Source organism: Talpa europaea, assembly GCF_964194135.1.
Source record: "Talpa europaea genome assembly, chromosome: 4".
Classification (NCBI taxonomy): domain Eukaryota; kingdom Metazoa; phylum Chordata; class Mammalia; order Eulipotyphla; family Talpidae; genus Talpa; species Talpa europaea.
This window is the reverse complement of record NC_140070.1, coordinates 14,438,734-14,464,183: the sequence shown is the minus strand read 5'-3', so window position 1 is coordinate 14,464,183 and position 25,450 is coordinate 14,438,734. Positions and strand designations below refer to the sequence as shown.

The window sequence follows — 25,450 nt, the reverse complement described above, 5'->3', positions numbered from 1 at the left end:
CTACAAAATGGTTTATGATGAATACATTTGTTAGCCACTGCTTAGTGCATTTAAATGGTAACTTTGCTCCCTGAAAACTGCATCTACAAATATCTGGCTCACTTCAAAACATAAACCAGGTTAAAAGAGATTTGAAACATTAAAAATTATGAACTTTCACCAAAGGCAAAAATTATGGACATAACCTAAAAAAAATTTGTATTTTTAGACCAAAAGATGACATTTAAGGCAATTGTACTATTTGTGAATTGTACATTAATACTTTCCCCCACTCTGCATTTACTGGAACAAGAAAAATAATTCTTAAGTTTTCATAGAGGGGATCAGTTTTCTACTCCACTCCCTGAAAAAAAATATGGGTGGCGCACACCTGCTTTCTCTTCACCCCCTATTTACTAGCCCCTAAAGCAAGGACAGTCTAAAGGGAAGGACAAGCAACTTTTTCGTTTGGCAACCTAGACTTGTCTTACGCGAGTCATATAAGACAATCACATCTTTACACGATTTTGATCTGCTGCAAATTTACCTTCAAGTTTACTTTAAATTATGTTCTTTAAGTGCTATACTCTAATTTTATCAAGTTACTGTCTTAAAACTACCTTATGAAAGTGGTACTTGATACATACACAGTGTTGCCAGCAAGTAGAAGAAAATATAACTGTAGATCTAATGCAAATATTCTTTAAAAATGAAAGTGATGGGCCTCCCTGGTGGCACAGGAGTTAAAGCCTCAGCACTGCAGCATGAGATCAATTCCCAGCCAGGGAGCTCATCCACATGGCGTAGCAGACCTCTCCTGTCTCACCCGCTGCTCCCCTCAGCAGTGTATTCCAGTAGATCTGCCTGTTCGGCTCCCCACTCTGTCTATGGTAAATACTTCACTCCCCACATCTCTGGCCTGCACCCCAGTTCTTGTATGCATAAATATATAGATATAAATCTTTAAAAAACAAAATGAAAGTGATGCAAAAATGTTCTTACCTAAATAAAAACTGAAAAAACTTTATCAGTAACAGGGCTGAACAAGAAGTGATAAAAGAAGTTTAAACTAGAAGAAAAAAAGCAGCAGAAAATTCTACAGAAAGGAATGAAGTATGTCAGAAATGGCAAATACGTAAATATAAAAGATTTTCTGAATTTATACTTTCTGTAATAGAAAATATAATGTTTAAAGTAAACACATTATCAAAACAACAGAGGGAAGAGCAAAAGAGACTATGGTGATGGTGCATGGATGAACTGGTGGTAGAAATTCTATGGGGACTATACCTGAGAAAAGAAAGCAAACATTGTAAAAAAATGAACAATGATGTAAAATACATATAAATAAAAATAAAATAAATAAAATTAAAATAGTCAAAGTTAAACAAATTTTTAAAAATATAGTAAAATGTATTGTGGAGTTATAATACACATGGAATTAAAACATGAAAAGAGTTTCAAGAAAGCAGGCCAGATAGTACAAATGGAAATGTGCTACATGAAGTTCTCATGTTATATATAAAATGTTAAAGACGTATTTTGAAAAATGATATTTACCAATAAATACAAATTTTAAAAAGTCGATCTTATATAGCAAATACTAGAAATAATTTTTCCTTCAAAAGAAGGGAGAATAGGGGCCTTTCTGGTGGCCTAGGGGTTAAGTCTCAGCACTATCACCACTACAGTCTGAGTTCAATCCCCTGCAGGGAGCTAACCCACAGAGGGTGCAGCAGACCTCTCCTGTCTGGCCTGAGGCTCCTCTCAGCAGTGTATTTCAGTAAATCCTCCTGTTCCACTTCTCACTCTTTCTCTGGTGAATCCTCTCACAAACCTTCTCCCTGACCCCTGCACCTTTGGCCTAAATTCCAGTTCTTCCACACAAAAATAAATTTTTAAAAAATGGGGGAGGGGGGAAAAGGAAGAATAAAAGTGAAAAAGAAAAAAGTAATGAGAAAAATAGGAAACAAACAGCAAAATGATAGGTTTAAACCCAATCATATCAATAATATATTAAAATTATGTTAAATATAAATCATGCTAAGTAAAATCACTTTAATTAAAAGATTGTCAGACTGCTTAAAAAGCAAGTTTTGAATATATGAGAATAAGAAATTGAAATATAAGATCACTTTGATTAGAAGGGTATAAAAAATGTATAAACACCAAGCTTAATGAAACTGGACTGTATATTAAAACTAAGGTACATTTGGGAACAACATGATTTGATTGGTAATAATAATAATAAGAGTCTTCTCATAAAAGAGACATCAAGATGATTAACTTACATTCAACTAACTGGATATTTCAATACTCATTTCTCAGGAATTGATAAACAAATAGAAAATCAGTAAGGCTATAGAAGATTTGAATGATACTATTTAAGGAGGATACTTCAATAATAATAAATATATCAGTTCATCCAGAAGACATGACAGTATTACATTTTTATTCACTCAAAAATAGCAGAACTTCAAACTTGACATTAAGTGAAAGGAGAAACTGAAATTATACAAGTATTTTAATCTGCTTTTTTCAGTAACTGGTAAAGTATGCCAAAAAAATCAGTAAGATGAAGAAGACTTAAACAACACTATTAATTCTCAAGGTTTACAGAATACTTCATCCAATGAGACATAAATACCTATTATTTTGAAGAGATCTGCTAGTAGTAATAATTGCTAGCATAGGAAAATGAAGTGATTAATGACTACAGAGGAAAACTAGGAAATTATGATTTAAAGGTAGTCAGCAGATAAAATGATTTATAAAGTGAGTATCAACTCTGTTGAAAGAAGAGAAGCCAAAAAAGGTGAGAGAGAAAAAGGTACAAGAAATTTGGCAATGTATTGTGTATGCATTTTACAAGAACTACTAAGGCTGAACTAAGGTCATGAAGAAAATAAAATGTACTATCAAGGCATATTACTTTATAGGAAGCAACAACTTATTAAAGAGCTCTGGGGTAAAGATAGCTATAAATATTTACACAAAAGAAAGCATATGGATTCTAGGATAATCTCTGCCCTATCAACAGGTCTTTTTCTGTAACTCTGAAGAACATAAATTTATTTTGGTAGTTTATATCTTTCCAAGTCTGTCTGCTATTGGAATTTAGTAATCTAACTGGAGAGAACTTAGCAATCTCTATATTTAAGATAACACTCAACAAGATAAAAACATATTCAAGTGGAAAACTAAATTAGAAATCAAAATGACATCTAAAAACAGTCAAGGATGAAAGTATTCAAGTAATTCAGTCATACACAGACTTAAATTAATGAAACATGTTCAATCTCATTTGTAAACACAGAAACACAAATTAAAAAGTCAATTTCATTACTTATTTTGAATACACAAATTTTAAATAAGTTATAATTGTTGGTGTTATTAGGATATAGACGATCACATGCTATTTATTGATAGCACTGTAAACTGTTCCTTGAAGGGAAGTCAGGCATATATAACTTTCTGAATTCTACTTATAGAAATTTATTTTTTGGATATAATTGTGAGTATACACAAAAATATAGGTGTACCTAGTAACAAAAATTGGAAGTTAAAGGCACAATAAAAAAGATTAATTTTAAAAATCATGTATCAGTATAATAGGATTTGTGGTCACTAAAGATGATGAGAGATTATCTGACAATATGAGAAAAAGCTATTTTGTAATAATATTATTTGTAATAATTTTACAATACATATTAAAATAAGAAGAAGGTTCAAAAGTGTATTATATCCTATTTTGGTAAAAAGTTTTATAGGTAAAAGTTACATGTATGAAAAGCAAAACACCAAATGTGATTTATTATATTTATTTTTAAATTTTCTATAATCTTCTAAATTCTTAGTAAGGAAAACTGACTAGATATTTTTAAAAATTGCAAGTGTGAAAGGAGGTCTGAAAAACTGCTACCAGGAAGAGCATAAAACATCTATGACTCTTTCTAGATTCATTATTAGGCAATGTGGCACTTTTATCCATTAAAGTATATCTGCTAGGTTTAGTCTCACACTAAAAATGCAAGTTGGGTCAGGTAAATACCAAAAAAAATCCTAAACAGAGAGTATATAATAGTTTTTGCTGGTGGGAGGGGATGAGGAAGGGAGGCAGAGGGGGTAATGGCATGTGTGGTTTGGTTGAAGGCGAATAGAACATATATGCACATATGATGAGCAAAACTGTAACTCCAAAATTTTTTTTTAAAAAGTTTTTGTCCTATTTGTACTTTGAATGACAATTTCTTCATAGTATCTCTTCTTGGAAGAGAAGACAGAGGGGTCTTTGTTGTTGTTTTCATGTTTGTGTGTGTATATTTGAGGTTTTTTTTTTTAAAGATTTTCTGAATTTTTTTTTTAAGATTTATTTTTTATTTATTTATACAAGCACTGGGTACAGTCAGAAGCGCGGTAGGGTGAGAGAATTCACCAGAGCCAGAGCGGGGAGCAGAACAGGCAGAAGGACCAAAGTACACTACTGAGGGGAGCAGCGGGCAGCAGGAGAGGTCTGCGCACCATGCGGGACCCTCCTCCGGTGGCCGGGGAGCAGCCGGGGATCGAACCGGCGCTGCAGAGGCTGCGGGCAGCTTCGCAACCCAGTGCTCAACCGCGGCGCCACCGGGGAGGCCCATATATTTGAGTTTTAAACTGGAATTTACCAAAGGAAAACAATGAGAAATGTTACACATGGATAAAATTTGCCATTTGAGGAGCATACTTGCCTTTGGGTTGTTTGCATCAAACAGACCAGTTGAAAGTCCAATCAGCAAGGAATTCTTGCTTTTAGTTTTTGGTGGTGAATCAGAGCGAGATCGAAGCGGGAAGGATTCTTCTGGTGAACACGAAATTGATTGATTTTGAGACACTAAGTTCAAGTGTTGAGAATGAACCACCTTATGAAAAAATGGTTCTGGTTGCATAGATTTATCTACAGCACATTTAGAGTGCTGAGAATCATCTATTCCAGGTTCTGTGGTATAAAGGAAAGATCATAATGATAAGTCTATGTAACACTTAAAGTTCTCAGTGATACTGAAAACACACAGTATTTAACATAAGTTTCACCAAAAAAACTCCATATTTTGTCAGAAAAACAGTATCAAAATATACATGTGATCATATTACCATATAATCTTTAACAGGATATAAAATTTCGTATTTACAAAACAGCTTTAATGTCATATAATTATATACTTGGAACTTCTAAAATGTATACACAAATACAAGGAAATGCAAAAAAAAGTATTTTTTAGAAACACATATTTAGTTCTATTTTATCTCTGTTCCTAGAAATTAGGAGAAAATGGCATTTCTTATATTTTAATTAATATTAAAAAATGAATAACTTTAATGTACTTATAGACTTGGTAAGTCTTTGCATTTTGTACATTTGATAAAATAAGTGACAAAAAATTTTATTGTTCTTGGTAGACTTAATGCAAATTCCAGTGCTCCATGCCTGTTACATTTTTTAAATGACTGAGGTGACTTGTAAGTAATGCTTCATTTACATGTTACAAATAAAACAGGTGTTAATAATCTTCCACAAAGTAATCAGATTAATGCAATGCTGCTTACCTATTAGAACTTCACTATGGTGATCCACATTCCTTGAAACTCCATTTTCAGAAACTTCATTTTGCTGAATGGTGATCCTATTTTCCAACCTGTCTCAGATGGATAGACCAGGAAATACCAGTATTTATAAATAAGTAAAAGCACTCTCAAATTAAAAAAAAAAATGGAATACAAGTTCACTAGCATCCTGTGATCCCTCTTTCAAATATTTTTCTCATTTGTATGTTTACTTGCCTAAGTACATTGTATTTTTTTACCCAGTTCAAAGCTTTACCAGTCACAATCATGCACAAGTACCTTCAATAATTTTTACAACAGTGACTCCAGAAGTATAACCCCTAGATAACAGGAACACAATGGAAACTTGTTAGAAACGAAAATTCCTAGGCCCTACCCTGGACCTATGAATCAGAAACTTTGGGGAGTAAGTACCAGCAATTTATTTTGTTTTTTTTAGATTTTTTTTTGAAGGTTTATTTATTTATTTATACAAGCACTGGGTACAGTCAGAAGCACGGGAGGGTGAGAGAATTCACCAGAGCCAGAGCGGGGAGCAGAACAGGCAGACTGATGAAATACACTGCTGAGGGGAGCAGCAGGCATGGCAGGAGAGGTCTGCACGCCATGTGGGACCCTCGCCAGGCAGCTGGGGATGGAACCGGCGCTACAGAGGCTGTGGGCAGCTTCACAGCCCAGCGCTCAACCGCTGCACCACCAGGGGAGGCCCAGCAATTTATTTTTATAAATCTCATACTAATCTAATGCTTGACAAAGTGTGAGAACTCCTTTCAACAATCAAAATGTTCCTTAATAGTGTAGAATATTAAAATTCTGGTAAGGCTATGGGGGAAATAGGAAGTTTCATGTTTTTTATCAAAGGGGTGAGATGACTTCTCATTGTGGTTTTGATTTGTAAGTTTCCCAACACCTACAATCAGATCTATTACTATGATGTATGACCAGTGATTTTTGATGTTACTATTACAATAGTTTTGGAGCTGACAAACTGTGCCCATATAAGATGGTGAATTTAATTGATAAATATTGTGTATGTTCTAAATAACCAGAAGTTCTCCTGTCTGTCCCTCTCTTCAGGCCTTCTGATTCCCTGAGACACAACAATATTGGAATTATGCCAATTAATAACTACACAATGGTCTGTAAGCAAAAGGAAGAGTTGCACATTCACTTTACATCAAGTTAGGAATGATTAAGCTTAGTGAGGAAGGCATGTTGAAAGCTGAGATAGGCTGGAAAGCTAGGTCTCTTCCATCAAACTATTAGCCAAGTTGTGAATGCAAAGGAAAAGTTCCTGAAGGATATTAAAAGCTCTACGCCAGGAAACACATGAATGACAAGAAAACCAGCCTCACTGCTGATTTAAGAGTTTTAGTGGTTTGGATGGAGGATCACACCAGCCACAAAATTCCCTCAAACCAAAGCCTAACCCATAGCAAGGTCCTAACTTTCTTCTATTCTGTAAAGGCTGACAGAGTTGCTAAAGTTACAGAAAAAAAAAATTGAAGTTAGCAGAGGTTGGTAAGTGAGGATTAAGGCAAGCCATCTGATTGACATAAAAATCCAAGATGAAGCAACAAGTACTAATGTAGAAGCTACACTAACTTACCCAGATCTAGCTAATTAAATTGAGGATGGTGGCTATATTAAAGAATGAATTTTCAGTGTTTGCTTCGGCAGCACATACACTAAAATTGGAATGATACAGAGAAGATTTGTATGGCCCTTGTGCAAGGATGACACACAAATTCATGAAGCATTCCATATTTTTACTATGTACAATAGCTAAGCTATGGAAACAACCCAAATGCCCAAAAACAGAGGACTGGATCAAGAAGATGTGGTACATACACACAATGGAATATTACTCAGCAATCAAAAAAGATAAACTCATGCAATTTGCAGCAACATGGATGAAGCTAGAAGGGATCATGCTCAGCGAAATAAGCCAGAAAGAAAAAGAAAAATACCGGATGGTCTCACTCATAGCAGGAATTTAGAAAACCTAATAAATAAGGGACCAGGAAAAAGACTAATTATAATAAAGTAAAAATCAAAATCAACAAGCAACTATAAACCAGAGACACACAGGGCGGGGGGCGGGGAGAGAAAGGATTAGGGTCAAAATAAAGGGGGTGCAATTGTATGGGGAACATAACCAAAATGAAAATGCATACATTGTGCAAAAATGAAAAATGATGTAAGAATTATATAAAATAAAATTTTTTTTAAAAAAAGGAATGAATTTTCTATGGAAACTTCTTAAATTATGTACATTATTATTTTTGGACAAAAGCTATTGCATAATTAAAACCCTACAGTATAGTGTAAATGTAACTTTATAAGCGCTGGGAAAACGGAAAAGAATGTGAATCACTTTGGGAGATTCTCTATTGCAATAGCCTGGAACCAAAGAAGATCGTGGAATTATCTCCATTGTGTGCCTGTATATTTATATTTAGATACGTGTTGAGTTCAAAACCACATGAATGTAATATTTATTTTTAAATTAAATTATTTTTATGAGGCTTTATATTATTAAGATATAATACTGCAATGTCAGGTCATTATAGTATTTCATAAAAAGCTGTCACAAAAAAGGGAACCAAAGGTAAGGAAAAGAGGCAACATACTCAGTTTCCTTTGTTTCTTGCACCTCATTAATCCATGCATCAATAGCGCATGGCAAGTTTCCATTTTTCTTTGTTCCATTTGGTTCTTGTAAAACTTCTGTTTCCAAGTCATCAGGTCCTGAAAAGCAAAAATTTTTAGTAATAAAAAAAAAGACAAGTCTCAAAGCAAAATTCATTTAGAGAAAGTTGAATAAACTTTCTATAAATTATCATTACCTAATTTTAGGATAATATATTAATTATAACAAAAAACTAAGTATTTTGTCTATAGAAATTTAATCTTGTTACTGTTTACCTATGTTAATTCTCTAGTTCAATTGTTTCTGAAATGACAGATGTTTCCTTTTGTATTTTCACTGAAAAATACTCAAATATTATATACTCTTTTTCATCATTATATAAAATGTCCTCTTAATTGAAAGCCTAGCAGTATGTAAATTGGCTTAAAGGTACAAAAACAAATTTAAAGAATGATGTACAAGTTATAGGAAATTTCAATCATCAAAATTTATCTTTCAATGACTTCCCCTTTACCCCCCAAAAAACTCCTATTACCTCTATTACCTGTACTTTTACAATGATACTGAGGACTTAATTAAAGTGCACTAATAAATGTATTTTCCTAGACCCTCAAATAATTAATACCTAGAGTACTCTCTATTTTCTGGCAATGGTTCAGTTTTAATCTGGTTGCTATTTCCTGAAAGTAAAAAATGATGAGAAGAGAGGTTCTTCCTTATTGTTTCACTTTCCTTTCTCATCTCCAATTTTGATTATTATTATCTTTTTTAAGCCACCATAACACCTTTTTTTAAAGGTTTATTTTTTATTTATTATGGATACAAGAACTGGAGTGTAGGCCAGAGGTACGGGGGTGGGGGCGGGTAAGAGGATTCACCAGAAATAGAGTGGGGAGCAGAACAGGTGGATCTACTGAAATACACTGCTGAGGGGAGCAGTAGGTGAGACAGGAGAGGTCTGCTGTGCCATGTGGGTCAGCGCCCTGGCTAGGGATAGAACTCCTGTAGCATTGGCTTGTGACAGCTTGATAATGTTGATACTTAAACCCCTGTGCCACCAGGGAGATTCACACACCCTCTTTTTTTTCCTGGAATCTGCATATTCTTAAAAGTTTCCAACTAGTTATCCTACTATTCAGAGAGATGATACTGTACCAATCCTTAAAATTTTTATCCTTTATTCAAATGACTTTTTTTTCATTTTTAGAAGATAAACACCTGGGCGGGGGGAAATCCTTTTTATTTTTTAGTGAGTAACTGTTTTCTAGTACATGAGCTGTATCAATATGACTCTTCCTACAAAGTAGATTTGCAACTATATCTGCCTCCAAAAATGAAAATATTTACTAGCTGGCTCTATAAAGTTTGCCGACCCATGCACTGGGCTGTACAGTTTCTATTATAAACCAAAGACGGTTTTATTTTTTCCAAAAAAAAAAAAGGCATTAAAAACCTACTATGTCCTAAAAAGACTATTCAAGCTACTGTGGTGAATTAAAGATGGTCCCACATACTGCAAGGGCTCTGCTATTTCTCTTATCTAGAGGGGGGTGTTTCTTCTCCCCTTGAATTAGGGCTGGTACTATAACTGTCATCATCAACAGAATACAGTTGGAGTGTTGCTATTCCCGTTCCACCAGGTCTAGTCTTTCTGGTAGCTTCTGCTTTGGAAATGTGGAAGCCTAAGCCACCGTGAAAGAAGTTTAACTACACATGCTCAGACCCTGAGGCTAAAATGAAGAAGGGCCATCTGAGCAACCTTGCCTAAAGACTATTCATGGGCCGGACATCATCTTGCATTCTCTAGGGTCACTTAATGATACCGATGCTTCATGGAGAATTCCTAATTTATAATTGTGTGATAAAATAAAAATTATTTTAGCCACTAATATTTGGGAGTAATTTATTTTATAGCAATACATAACTGAAACAGAATTATTTCAATGGGGTACTGAAAAAAAAGACTAAAATCTGTACACTGGTATTAGGACAGGGCAGTAGGCAGGGTTTCAAGGAAACTGACTGTTGGTGAGACTATTCATAGAAAAAAAATGATCAGAGGTATCTAAGCAGAATATTGAAGATGCAGGCTAACTTCTTCTAGTAGCCGCTGATAAAGTACAAAAACAGATTAACTGAAGAACAAACTGTTTAATGTATGAGATGAGTTTAGAAGAGAAAGCCTACGCAAATTCCTTCTAGGCAACAAATGCTTCTCAAGGGAAGACATAGCCTCAAGACAAACACTAAATTCAGGGCAGTAAAGTGTGGTCTTAGAGCAAAACTGAAGCCAAAGGTGTGGCCATAAGGCCCCCCTGCTATGGCACAGAAAGATTCAAAAGCAAGCCTTGTCAGACAAAAGTTTTTCTAAGAATCTCATGTGCACCATCTCATAGAATCCTCACAGGCAACTCAAGACTCAAGGGAGAAAAGGATCATGTCAGTATAAAAAATAGTTTTTGTCAAATGCAGCAACTGTCAATAACATTCACACAAAACCCACAAAATTATTATTATTATTTTTAAAAGATTTATTGATGCATCCAAGAACTAGGGTATAGGCCAGAGGTGTGGGGGGGTGAGAGGATTCACCAGAGACAGAGTGGGGAACAGAATAGGCAGATCTACTGAAATACACTGCTGAGGGGAGCAGCGGGCAAGTCAGGAGAGGTCTGCTGCGCCATGTGGGTCACCTCCCTGGCTGGGGATCGAACTTGTGCTGCAGTGGCTGTGGACAGCTTCATAGTGCTGTGTCTTAACCCCTTACGCCACCAGGGAGGCCCCAAAACCCACAAAATTATTAATAAGAAAATTCTACTGGCAGAAGCACCACCAAGTTGGATTGGAAGGGACAAAAAAATTTCTGAGAAAAAGAGCCTTTGAGGGCACCAACTTTGGTGCAAAGGAAAAGGCTGACAGCGCTTCTTGACTGGATTTCAGAACTTCTATGGAGTAATGATTGCCATGTGCCTCCCTTTTCCCTTGTTTTTGAAAAGGAGTCTTTATTCCTGTTTCATCATTGTATGCTACCTTTTTCATTTACAAGTGTTCAGGGTGATAGTAACTGTACTCAAATAGCTGTACCCAATGAAACTCACCTGGTCACAGGTCTGACTTTGATAACCTCTTTAGATCTTGAGTCAATTTCATAAGAAGGTATTCAGAAGGGGTGAATGTATTTTGCATGTGGGAGGAATGTAAATTGTTTCCAGTAAGACAGTAGACCATGGCAGATTAAGGATGGCTGCAAAACCTTTAACTCTCTTACCTTTGAGAGGTAGGTTCATTTTCTCTTCCCTTTGAATCTAGACTGGTCTGTGACCACTAGGACAAACTGAGTCCTTAGTATGCCAGTGATCTTGTGCCAGTTCTGAGATTAGCTTTTAAGAGAATAAGCAGTTGTAGCTAAGTATCTGCTAATCCCTGGGCAACCATATAAAAAGTCAAACCACCTTGCTGGAGAGTGCAGAGGAAGGCATAGAGACTACAGAGAAAGAGAAAGGGGCCAGCAAAAACTAGCTCTATAACTGCAGTATATTAGTGAAGCCATTTTGGATCAGCCTGGCTGCCAGCTGAACCACACCAAGCCTTCCCAAAGACAACAGCACATGAATTAGAAAAATTACATTAGTGAAGTCTTGACTTAATTCCTAATGCACAAAATCATGTTACATAGATAAAATGGTTATTTATGCAACACTAAACTTTGGATTGATTTAGCATGTAGCAATAAGAAAACAGGCCTATCTCTAAAAGTATAAAAACACTGTACACATATTTTGATGATTTGTTTATAAAGAAGAAATTAAAGTAATATCAAAAACAGTTAATTTTGACACATTAAAACATACCGTCCAAATTTCCTTCTGGTTTCAATGATGTCTGTGGAGAGGCCTCAAAAATCTTTGGACTGTTTGTCAGAACAGGATAATCAACAGCAGCTGATAGGTTCATTTCAAGTGAAACACAGTCACAGTTAACTTTTTCTTCTTTAGTAGTTAGGGGGTTACACACCTCCCCTTCAGGAGAAATCTCTGATAAAACAAAACATGAAAAATCATCCTACATTTTCAAAATGACCTGAATTTTACATGTAATAGTATTAAGGGAAAAGATCAAAAATTGTACTTTTATAGCAGTGAATTACTTTAAGTTATGGCCACAAAACTAATAAATGATTGAGGTAGATGATTATCAAATTTTACTTTAATTGTATATACGTACAATGATTTCTAACATGATTAACATAGTTTACATTCGTCTTCCTTTTGGTGAAACTAATATATACGTGTCAATGGTATTTTTAAAATAATTGTGTTTGTTTCTGACAATTGTTAGTTATTTTTAATTGCTACAAAACTCTCCATATTTTTTTTAAGATTTATTTATTCATGCATACAAAAGTTGGGGTACAGGCCAGAGATGTGGAGGGTGAGAGGACTCACCAGACAGAGTGGGGAACAGAACAGGCAGACTGACTGAAATACACTGCTGAGGGGAGCAGCAGGCAAGACAGGAGAGGTCTACTTCACCTTGTGGTTTCTCCCTGGCTGGCTGGGGATCGAACTAGTGCTGCAGAGCTTCGGGTTGCTTCATAGTGCAGTACTTAACCCCTTGTGCCAGCAGGGAGGCCAAACTCTCCATATTTTTAATTAATATAAAGAGAATGCATTTACTTCGTAACTGTGAAAGTTATCTACAAGACACCCTATCAATGCCATTCACTCCTTAAGATAAAACTTTCTAGCTCACTGTCAGGACATCCCTCCTCAACACTAATTTCGTCATAACTAATTTAGTTGATGGGTCTTTGGCCAGTGGGTTAGAAGCAGAGAGATAATCTGGGCTTTTAATTGGCATCTGAAATGAAGGGTGGGACAGAGAGCTGTTCTGTAGGACTGATCCTTTAACCTGTGAGAGCTGACACTATCTCCAGATATTGTGTCAAAATTGAGCTGAATCGTAGGAAACCTGGCTGGTGTCCAAGAATGGCTTGGAAGGTATGGAAACAACTCCCTACACACACACACACACACACACACACTAATTTGGAGTCAGACTTTTAGCCTGGAATTTCATTTTCCCTCTTATCCAACCAATGCTCTTTTTTAATCCATGACCTATCTCAAAATTAAATGCTTTCTCTGTATCTTTCCCTGACCTAAAACTGTCATATCATCATTATTAAACTGTATTGATAACAGAAAGCATCCCCATTTGAGGTTCATAGCTTTTCAGGCACAATAGCTCTACCACAGACTTTGTGACATGTGAGTTTTTTGATTATAAGAACTATACCTTCTTTGTCGTAAAGTCTCATCATAAATCATTTTCTTCTGAGTGTAGTTAGGGAAAAAATAAAAATGAAGATGACAATACTTTGAAGTCTTAACTATCTAAGGGTTAATTAACTTTACGGAGATAAAGTTAATTCCTTAAACATCTCCTTCTACTTCTTAATCTTGTACAGATTTTTATTCTTGCCCTTTTCATATATCATTTCTTTGTTTTCATTTGTATCTGTCCCCTGAGAACAAGGATAATATTTTAATTCTTTACACTTGATCACCTAACATGTAATAATGCACATAGCTTAAAAATGTTCAATAATTGGGAAATTAAATTTTTTTTTAAGATTTATTTTTTTATTTATACAATAGCTGGGGTACAGGCCAGAGGCACAGGAGGGTGAGAGGATTCACCAGAGACAGAGTGGGGAGCAGAGCAAGGAGAGAGACCAAAAGCACTGCTGAGGGGAACAGTGGGTACGACAGGAGAGGTCTGCCACACCATGTGGGAATCTCCCTGGCCAGCTGGGAATTGATCCGGTGCTGCAGAGGCTGGGGACAGCTTCACGGCGCTGTGCTCAACCCGTTGTGCCACCGGGGAGGCCCGGGAAATTAAGTTTTAAAGAAATGAAGCAAATTGTAAAATAAGTTAATTCGGTAAGTTCAAATTTTATGCAGATGATTTAGTTTACTACTGAGAAGGAAAGCCCTACTTTACAATGCCTAGAAATTATTCTGAACTAAATTACATATATTTAAGCAATAAATATTATACCTAAGAAGACTCAGAATCTTATGTTTTTAAATAGTTCTAATAGGAATGAAGATAAACAGGAGACTTAGACTCTATCATCAGAAATTTTTATCAGTTTTTGAAAATCCTTTAGACTACGGACTTTTCCTGAACAAAGCCTAGGCCATTTTGAGAAAAGACTCAGACCAAGATGTAAGAATATTAAGTTACAAGTATTTTTGTTTTTGCTTAAAGTCTAGCATATAACCAACCATATTGGAGTATGAAAAATTAATTAAAATATACTTTGTGTACTTGCTCTTTTATCAAACAAATGGTTAAATATATTCTTCACTCAAATTGTTTCTTTCCTTTAATATTAATGATAATGCTAGAATTAATTAATGGCTACGAGTTTCATCCTTAATAAGGAAAGAACAATCCACTTTTGTTTATAGGTTCATAATATGTGTATAAAATTTTTCAACATCTGGTTAATTTCTTCGAACATGATGTGAAGATTCTCACCTCTTATGTTATTTTTCAGGCAGTTTTGATATGAGTTTCACTCTAATATTTAAGGAGAGACAGTGAAAAAAAGAAAAAGAAAAGCAGAGACAGCACAAAGGTGACATCACAATCATGCTTAGTCACAATTTCCAAAAACAGAAAAATTATATTCAAGTTTTTCATCACTTTAGTAAAACTGAAAAATCTGACAAGATCTATTTTATAATTGGACACACTTCTTTATGCATAGCTTAATACCAAGATCCATAACATGTGTGGATCATAAGTGTATTTCTCCTGCCTCAAAACAACTTACCTTCTCCAGTCCTGGGATAATGTCTTTCATACCTACTATAGGTATCTTTCAGTCAGTCAAATTCCTGAATGAAGCTGAATCCACATGAAAACATACATCATTCATTTCAATATATTGCTCTTACAACTTTTTTCATGTAAATATCAATCTGATGTTCTACTTTTCTGGCTCCTTCCACATTTCATTTTCAGATTTTGTCCCGGTTATATCAGATTAAAACTTAAGACTACCACTTGAGATAACAAGTGCCCAGAAGATATAATCATTTTCCATGTAATTAGTGAATTACTACAAAATGATAATTACAAAAAAATTCACTAAAATAACCATTATCTTAAATACAATCTGATATTTAACATTACTTCTAATATAGCAAAACAGCTAGTTTCAGCTTACCACTTCTAAGAGACGTGTTTTCTAGTATTTCTGTCTGAGGTTGTAGTTCAGCTTCTCCAAGTATCTTTAGAACAGAATCTGTAGGGCTTTTCCCCCAGACTCTTCTCGGAGATCCGCCAGGATCTAATTTAATAACCTCTCCCACTGTATGATCTATCAGAGATACAAAAAATAATTTTTAATAAGAGCATAAAAATAATATGTATTATAAGGTAGATTTAAACACTTGAATCCAATTGAGTCCTGCACAAAGAAAAAGGGGTTACATTTCAAAGAGCATATGATGATGATAATGTTAAAAATAAAAAAGACTTCTAGGGAATGAATGCTAAAAGACAAAGAAGAGAAGCAACAAAGAGCAGTAATAAAAAACATCTATAATTGTCTTTTAAACTATTTATGAATTACAAAGATCTACAAAGAACTCATACAAGTCAACAAAAACAAAGTAAATGATCCAGTCAAAAAATAGGCAGAAGAGCTAAAAAGACACTTCTCCAAAGAGGAAATGCAAATGGCCAACAGGCATATGAAAAAATGTTCGACATCACTTATAATCAGGGACATGCAAATCAAAACCACAATGAGATACCACCTTACACCAGTGAGAATGGCACATATTAAAAAAAACAGGAAACAACAAATGTTGGTGAGGACATGAAGAAAAAGGAACTCTCTTACACTGCTGGTGGAAATGCAAACTAGTCCAAATACTATGGAAAGCTGTGTGGAGGTTCATCAAACTACTAAAAATGGAGCTTCCATATGACCCAGCAATTCCACTCCTAGGAATCTACCCAAAGGACACAAAAGCATTAATTCAAAAGAAAACCTGCACCCGTATGTTTATTGCAGCACTATTTACAATAGGTAAGAATCTACCCAAAGGACACAAAAGCATTAATTCAAAAGAAAACCTGCACCCGTATGTTTATTGCAGCACTATTTACAATAGGTAAGATATGGAAACAACCCAAATGCCCAAAAATAGATGACTGGATCAAGAAGATGTGGTATATATACACAATGGAATAGTATTCAACAACAAAAAGATAAAGTCATGCTATTTGCAGCAACATGGATGGAACTAGAAGGAATTATGCTCAGTGAAATAAGCCAGAAAAAACAAAGGAAAATATTGAATGATTTCACTTAAATGAGGGATATAGGGAACAAAATAAGGGATCAGGAAAAAAAAATAATGATAATAAAAAAATTAGCAGGCAAATATAAATCAGAGACATTCTGCAAGGGAGGAGGAAGTAAAGGAATTCAAAACAAGGGAGAAGGGCAAAAGGGACTATAGGTGATGATGCACCAGTGAACTGGTGGTGGGAATTTTATGGGAAATACACCTGAAAGGAGAAAGCATACTAGCATGCATTGTACAAAAATGAACAATGAGGGCCTCCCTGGTGGTGCAAGGGGTTAAGCACTTCACTATAAAGCAATCCACAGCCTCTATGAGTTCCATCCCCGGCCGGCCAGAGAGCAACCCACATGGCGCGACAGACCTCTCCTGTCTCGCCCACCCACTGCTCCCCTCAGCACTGTATTTCAGTCAGTCTGCCTGTTCTGTTCCCCACTCTGTCTCTGGAGAATCCTCTCACTCCTGGCATTTTTGGCCTGTACCCCAGCTCTTGTATGAATAAATAAATAAATCTTAAAAAAAAAAAGAACAATGAGTTAAAATATACATAAATTTAAAAAATTAATTAAAAAATAAACTATTTGTAAATTAATCTGGCAGAATATAAAAATTGGAAAAATACCAAATCAAGTCTCTATAAATTTTTATTTGAAAAAATTTTTTAAAAGGCCTTAAGATAATTAAGCACTAATTTGGAGGACCACAAAAATACATAAAATATAATTTTCTATCAATATAATTGAGAGAATAGAAACTATGCATATAGATGGATTAAAAGTAGAGAAAAGGTTTCTTTTTTTTTGAATGGTAAACTGAAAAGATTCCCATCATGAGTCAATTTTCCTTAACCCCAAAACAGAGTTTTTGTATTTTAGACAGAAACCTGACACATACTTCCAAGTTTAAACTTTTACTTTCTCACATTTCTTTGTTTCACTATCCATACAGCAAGACGGAGGTTCAGAAACAGAAGATAAAAGAAATAACTGATGAAGCGAATGTATAAGGACCCTTCATAATCTAGACCTGTTTAATTCTTCCAAGGCTTTTTGCTTGTCATTCTGAACATTATACAGATGTTGAATTATATCCAGTGTCCTGAATTTTGTATGTTTTCTCACTTCTGGGTTCTGGCCACTCAGTCCAAAACATATTCTTTGGCTTTAAGCTTAGCTAACTACCTTTTACCCCTTAACACATCCTTTTTTCCAGAAATAATTTCTGTGGCTCTCCCAGGACTGATTTATGGTCTGATACAAATGCTTACATTAGCTTATGATTACTCCCAGAATATTACTTATCAACCATAATTGCCTCTTTACTTTCCTCCCTTTCCACTAAACCCTAAACTCCTGAAGATGAGAGACTATATCTTTATCACTACTATATCCTTATTACTTAGGAGTGTGGGGTTTATAATGGGCCACAATAAAGAACTGTTGAATACATAAAATAAATGCTATGGGGTTTATGAGCTTTTTTCCAATATACGAAATAATTCTACAAAAACAGTCCATTAAAAAGTGATTTAAAACTGTAGTTAGTTGATGGCTAGATTTGCCCTTTTAGAATGTAAACTCCCCAAGAGCACACTTTTGTTCATCATTGTTGCATATCCAGTGTCTAGGACAATGCAAGACAATAGTGGGTACTGAGTACTTATGGGTGAAAAAATCATTAACTCAGATCTTTCTCAATACCTCTGTGAAAAGCCTAAGGGACCATGCTGAGATTTTTTTCAGTTCACTACTCTGGTTCTCATCCAGAATTATTCCTAATAACAGGTTAATCTAATATGGTAGAAAGGGTTAAAGTAATACAAGTGAAATATACAACATTAGTTCCCTCTCTCACACTACACATTTTTATAATAAAAATCCTTGCTATTAAGATTAAATAGTTTTCTCCATTTTTCACATATATAGAATTCTTCCAGCTTCTGTCAATTCTTCTAAGCATTTTGTCTTTTAGTGTCTTCTTTAAGTTTGCACGTGTACTAGACCCAAATGGAATGTTAACACTTTTACACATACTTTCACTTTCAGAGAAGGATGTGTCCAATGTTAACTCATCTAGAGGAATCACAAGTTGACCTCCTGCTTTCCATTTCTTGCGATCAGAGGAAACTGATTTTTCTTTTTCATGCTCTTTGGCATCTTCATGAATAGCATCATAAGTATCAGAGTGACACTGCTTTCCTTTTTCATCTTCTTGAGCTTTAAGATTTTGATTTAATCTACGTAGTATTTCTCTCTTACTCTGAAAGATTTAAAAGTTATGTTTTAATAGTCTATGATGAAGTAAAATTGCTAAATAGAGAAAATTTGAAAATTGTACCTACTGAGATAGCATCATTAGTCTTTTGCATTTCTTCTGAAGTTTCCTGGGTATCAATTAAACTTCTGTCCTTTAAATACAAATAGTTACAGTAAGAAATAATATCTTAAAACTCTACCTTAATTTTTTACTTTTTTCATTAAATTGTTCCTTGTGAATTTTTTATTCCTTGAAAACATTAACACAGCTTCCTTCATTATGTCAGCAATGAGAAACAGTTTAATAATACAACAACAAGTTTACTACATAGTGAAGGGTCAAGTCTCAATTACTTGTCATATTTCAAGATTATGATTTTATATTTAGTTATCTTCTCTTTAATACCTGATTTTTGGTAATTTTGTCAGTAGTAAAAATAAAAAGAAAATTAATTCATAATTTCTCCTAGAGAGAAAGTCTTGATGGATAAAGTAATTTAAGATAGGCTATGTTATTTTGAAGCTGTCTTTATGTTTCATAAACATATAGTCTTATTATATAATATAACTAAATATAATTGACAATTGGTTCTTTTCCCTATGGAAAGAAAGTAAAATAATATTAAGTTCTGAGTCCCTTATACTACTGATAATATAAATTCTGTCTTTTGATTAGTATCATAGCATTCTAGACCACCTAATATTTAAATATGTGAAAAGAAGACATTAGTTATGAAAGCAAAGGTCCTAGAGTAAGGAAGAACAATTTTCAAAAATTTAAGTAAGTTATATTTACCAAGAAAAACCCTTCCGTTGCATGGATTACCTCAAATTTTGCAGTATTTGGGAAAATATAAAAGAATGTAGTGGTCAGTTTTAAATACATGTAAGTGAGACAAAGAGCATTTTACCCAGTAAAGTAGTCAGGAATTAGCAGTCGCTACAACCAGAGAGATGAACAGCTACTTGAGATGTGACACTGGGTACCAGGAAGGGAACCACACAGTGGTATCTAAAGCTGAAGTGAACAATGTAGCACATGCAAAGTAGTTATCAGAAAGAAAAAGAGGTCAAAGCTACTTGAAGAACAGTAATTTCTTACATGAAGCTCTTGAGAGTGACCAAGAAACTTGTATTTTCCTATTCAGTTTTATTTTCAAGAAAAAAAAAAACAAATTGGTGTAACAATAACACCAGTGTTGTTTGCAAAAACTTAATGAATCTTAACAAATAAAAGACACCAGGCATTAATTACCAGGAAGGAGAAAATCAGGTTAATCTGTTATATTACATGATCCAATACTTTTTCCTTCAGTCTGTTGAATTGTAGGCTGTTAGTACACATTGTGAGCACATTTCCCTTAACCCCACAGTAGAGTTTTCACATTTAGATGGACAGATAATTTTCCAAGATTAAAGATTTTATTAGTCCACTCTTTTACTATACATATGGCATGACAGAGATTAAAAAATAGAAGGTTTAAAAAAATTAATGTATTTGAATTACACATATTTACAGAGTCCTCTAAAATTTGCTATGCTACCAAATTTCAAATGAATATAAATATGGCGGCCTCCCTGGTGGCCTAGGGCTTAAGTCTCAGCGCTATCACCAATAAATGTAAATATGTGTTAGACTTCATTTCTAAAATTAGTTACATTAAAAACCAAATGCAGGGCCTCCTCTGGTGGCGCAGCAGTTGAGCGCTGGGCTGCGAAGCTGCCCACAGCCTCTGCAGTGCCAGTTCGATCCCCAGCCACCGGCGAGGGTCCCACATGGCGTGCAGACCTCTCCTGCCACCCGCTGCTCCCTTCAGCAGTGTATTTCAGTCCATCTGCCTGTTCTACTCCCAGCTCTGATTCTGGTGAATTCTCTCACCCTCTCGTGCTTCTGATTGTACTCAGTGCTTGTATAAATAAATAAATAAATCTTTTAAAAAAATGCAGATTATATTCTATTTTTATTTATTTTTTAAGATTTATTTTTGCATGCATACAAGAACCAAGGTACAGGCCAGATGTGTGGAAGGGTGAGAGGTTTCACCAGAGACAGAGTGGGGAACAGAACAGGCAGACTGACTGAAATACACTGCTGAGGGGAGCAGTGGGCTAGACAGGAGAGGTCTGCTGCGCCATGTGGGTATCTCCGCCATCAGCTGGAATCGAACTCGCGCTGTGGACAGCTTCACAGCGCTGTGCTCAACCGCCTACACCACCAGGGAGACCCCAGTTACATTTTAAAAATTGAGTCCTTGTTAACTGTGAGAGCTAGGCCATAAAAATGTGTGTTGCTTTACTTGGGGCACATTTCTAAATGTATTTTATTTGTTCATTATTATTTTAAAGTAAAAGAGAGAATCACTGTAATATATTTTTATCTACCAGGTAGTCCTAGATGTTAAAACCTATGAGCAGCGAGGCGCTAATATTCAGAGTAAACCATATATAATCTTACAAATCTTAAGAAGCAAATATTTTTCTTAGAAAACCTAATAGAGGATTAGGAAGTAATATAATTTCATTAAATTTAATACTTTTATTAATCTTTTGACTTTGAGCAGTTCTAAATTTTAGGAAACTTACCATACCCATTTCTTTCAAAGCTGAGGTAACTGAAATGACACATCTCATCTGCTGCTTTGATGGAGAGCCGCTTGCATCATTCTGCCCTACCGGCAGAGTAACATCAGAACTCTTCATTCCTTTAGCCACCAACTATAATAAAGAATTTAAACACAATGGGAAATTTACATCTGCATGAAAAGATAAAATCGCATAGACAAGATTACAGTCTATCCACCCTATCCACAAGTATATTTTTTATTCTTTAGTTTTTATTGTGCAACGTGCTAAGTGTTGGGGAAAGATGAGTGAATTAGAAACATCTCTGACCTCAGATGTAAACATAATCATTGTTCACAAGTTGTTTACGAGTAGTACTAAATAATCCCTTTCCATTATCAATGCTTCATAAAATGATCTGGAAAAAACTGTCTTCTGAAAGATTAGTCCTCTTACTTTAAATTTAACATTTGGTAGGAAGAATAAATTTCTAAAATTTGTTACAATCTTTAAGTTTGAACATCTATCATCCAACATAGGAGCCCTCATTAAAAATATCAACATAAATGAGAATGGAAGAAATGACAGATATAAGTAGTAATATGATTTACTTCAAAGGGTATAATCCTGTACCTTTAAACACCTACAGTGTTTTAAACCAATGATACCTCATAAAAATTTTTTTGGAAAGATTTACTTCATTAAAAATACAATTTGTTTTATTCATATATATGTTCATTTTTATCTTGCCATTTATACTCTAAACAATCTGAAATAAGATTTTGAACCTTTTATAATAGGAAATAGCACTTATGTACATGCTGACAGCAATATGGTAGCAATTTTGCTTAATACCTCTATTTTTCAAACTGGTCAATGGGAACTTCTGGTGAATACACATTTCAGACTTATTATTTATTCAGCATCTTCTGAAAATATGGTAGCAATACATTGATAATATTTCTGAACTTTTACTTTTACTTTACTTCAATTTATTTTCTTCAAAAGATAAACACAGCCATCGCAGTATTATAGGAGAAAACCATATTGGAGGATCCATACTACCTGGCCTCAAGACTTATTGTAAACCTACAATAATCAAGACATGTTGTACTGGTGACAAAATAAAACAGATCAATGGAATAGAATAGAAAGCACAAAATCAGATGCACATAAATATGATAAACTTTAGCAATAACCCTAAATCTTTAGCAATGGAGCAACTCCCTGGAATATTTTCAAAGTAAATTCAATGGAGAAAGGTTGTTCTTTTTCATTTTTCTTTAAATTTTTAAAAAATTTATTTATTTATACATAAAAGAACTGGGATACAGGCCAGAGGTGTGTGGGGGTGTATGTGAGAGGATTTACCAGAGACAGAGTGGGGAGCAGAACAGGCAGATCTACTGAAATACACTGCTGAGGGGAGCAGTGGATGAGTCAGGAGAGGTCTGCTGTGCCATGTGAGTTGCTGCCTGGCCGGGGATCAAACTCGTGCTGCTGTGGCTGCACATAGCTTCATAGGTTGCGTCTTAACGTCCTGAGCCACCAGGGAGGCCCAGGTTGTTCTTTTTTAAAATTATTTTTATTTTAAGCAATATTAAGATACCGCAATGAGCTATTGCCCCTGTAGTGCACCCACCACCTGGATTCCATTAAAATTCAAAAATATTGCTCTGTGAAAGAAACTGTCAAGGGAAGAGAATACAAGACACAAAACAGGAGGAAATATTTGCAGAAGATATCATGGTCTGTTAGCCAAAACAAAGAATTCTGAAGACTCAATAATAAGAAGACAATCCAGTTAAAAAGACAATCCAAAATATGTGAACAGACATTTTATCAAAAAAAGAAACATGGCAAATAAATACATGTTGTATACATCACCTAAACTAACAGATCAGAAGAACTTGAAATAATGAACATGCAAAGAATTTCAGGGACATCCCTTGTGGCCCAGGGGTTAAGTCTCAGCGCTATTACCACTACAGCCTCAATTCAGTCCTTGGCCAGAGAGCTAATTCACATATGGCGCAGCAGACCTCTCCTGTCTCGTCTGCTGCTCCCCTCAGCAGTGTATTTCAGTAAATCCACCTGTTCTGCTCTCTACTCTGTCTCTAGTGAATCCTCTCACTCCCCACACCTCTGGCCTACAACTCAATTCTTCTACACACAAAATAAATATTAAAAAAAAATTTCAGATACAGGAAATCTAAGCCAAAGAACAAAGACAAACAAACCATTCTATTAACTTATATAGTAACAATAACAAAATTAAGTCAGTCATTAAAAAATTAAAAGTAATTCAGGGTAACTACTGAGATGTGGCAATATTGTTTCAGCCCACTGCACAGTGGGTTGAGCACAGTGCTGTGGGGCTGTCCACAGCCTCTGCAGCACGGGTTTGATTCCCAGCCGGCCAGGGAGAAACTCACATGGTGCAGCAGACCTCTCCTGTCTCTCCCGCTGCTCCCCTCAGTAGTGTTTTTGGTCAATCTGCCTGTTATGTTCCCCACTGTCTCTAGTGGGTCCTCTTACCCCCCGCACTTCTAAACTCCAGTTCTTGTATGCATAAATAAAAAATCTTAAAAAAAAAAAAAGTTGATTCAATATGACAAACACAAAAATTAACCAAACTAAGGAAATAAAATTTCATAGTAGACAAAAAATAAGCTCTTAAAACAAACAAAAAAACAATTTTATTACAAAATTGATGATCCAGATATGTAGTATATATATATATATATATTTTTTTTAGCACAAGTGTTTGAAATTCAATCAATTTTTAATACATTTGCAATATTAATAATCCACTGACCTTAAAGTTTCATAAAGCAACTTGAAAAATTAAAATGCTTTAGGGGCTTGTTTAGTCCAGCCATTTCTCACCAGGTTCACCAATTCAAGACTTTTCCATACTGATTCTATTTCCACAAAAGGTTTTCAATTATTACTGTGAAACAGCTTCTATTTCATTTTTCTATTTTATTTTCTTGAAAATTTATGGAACAGTGCCACCAAATGACAAAACTCAAAAATGCACCAAATAGTGAGGCCAGGTTTGCAAACACACAAAATTATCAGTTTACCTACTCTTGAAGCATAGGTAAATACAAGTACTATTTCATCTCTATATGCTGAATGATTAATAAGAATTTAATGTATGTTAGGAAAATATCACTAAATGGATTGATTTCATATTTTGAATATAAAGCAATTTAAAGATATGTCAAAGCTATGCACCTTTACGTGGAGGAGGTGGGGAAGAAAGGGACAGAAAGGGCGAAGAGAAGAGACGAAAGAAAGGGTTCTAAGTAGAGCCATAAAACCAAAGGGAAGTCCTCCAAAAGTACTGGAACCAGGGCAGCTCTACGGACCTAGGTAGAAGAAACCAATTTATGGTTTCATCAGGTATTCTTACAGGATTCAATAAACTACAACTTCAAATCTTGCACTATTCTGCTCAAATGTCAAGTCCTGGGAGTGAATTCAAACAGATCTACTTTAGATGACCTGCCTAACCCTCAGCTGAAAGAAGCCAGGACACCTTGTTTAACAGTTTTACCAAAAGCACACACAATAAAATAATTCTCCCAAAGGAAAATCTGTTGCTAGCCTGTTGGACCTAAAAAGCCAGATCAGGTCAATGCATACCTCAGGTCAATGCTGCCAACATAAAAATCTTCTGAAGGGACATAAGGGAATACAAAGTACCATACCAGAAAATGCTTTTATCTATCAATAATATAGGCAATGAAATCTGTCATTTGCATGCACTTTATAACTAAGAAATACTATTAAAAGGGAGAAAAAATATATAGAGAAAAAAGTTTTACAGTTGTTTTAATGTGAATCAGAAAGCAAGACACTTAAGGAATTTTTCTGGAACTGTATCAATAAGTATATGAAAATCCTTTAAAGTGTATTGGATAGATGTAATGACATAGATTGCAGCCTTTTAGAAATAGAGAGGTTGGCTCCAACTGGTTATCTAAGGAAGCAGAATT

The 25,450-nt window shown here is 34.9% G+C and overlaps 1 protein-coding gene across 1 annotated transcript in view; it reads right to left on the bottom strand.

Annotated features, from left to right (window-relative positions):
• NEK1 (NIMA related kinase 1) overlaps positions 1-25,450 on the bottom strand; it is a gene marked incomplete at both ends in the record, with an annotated part of 106,652 nt that overhangs the window by 8,217 nt on the left and 72,985 nt on the right. The window contains 8 exons of the mRNA XM_084232141.1: positions 4,707-4,954; positions 5,563-5,651; positions 8,214-8,331; positions 12,085-12,267; positions 15,477-15,629; positions 18,660-18,885; positions 18,968-19,033; positions 21,465-21,596. Coding sequence (XP_084088267.1) covers positions 4,707-4,954; positions 5,563-5,651; positions 8,214-8,331; positions 12,085-12,267; positions 15,477-15,629; positions 18,660-18,885; positions 18,968-19,033; positions 21,465-21,596 — 1,215 coding nt within the window. The remainder of the gene's footprint in view (positions 1-4,706; positions 4,955-5,562; positions 5,652-8,213; positions 8,332-12,084; positions 12,268-15,476; positions 15,630-18,659; positions 18,886-18,967; positions 19,034-21,464; positions 21,597-25,450) is intronic.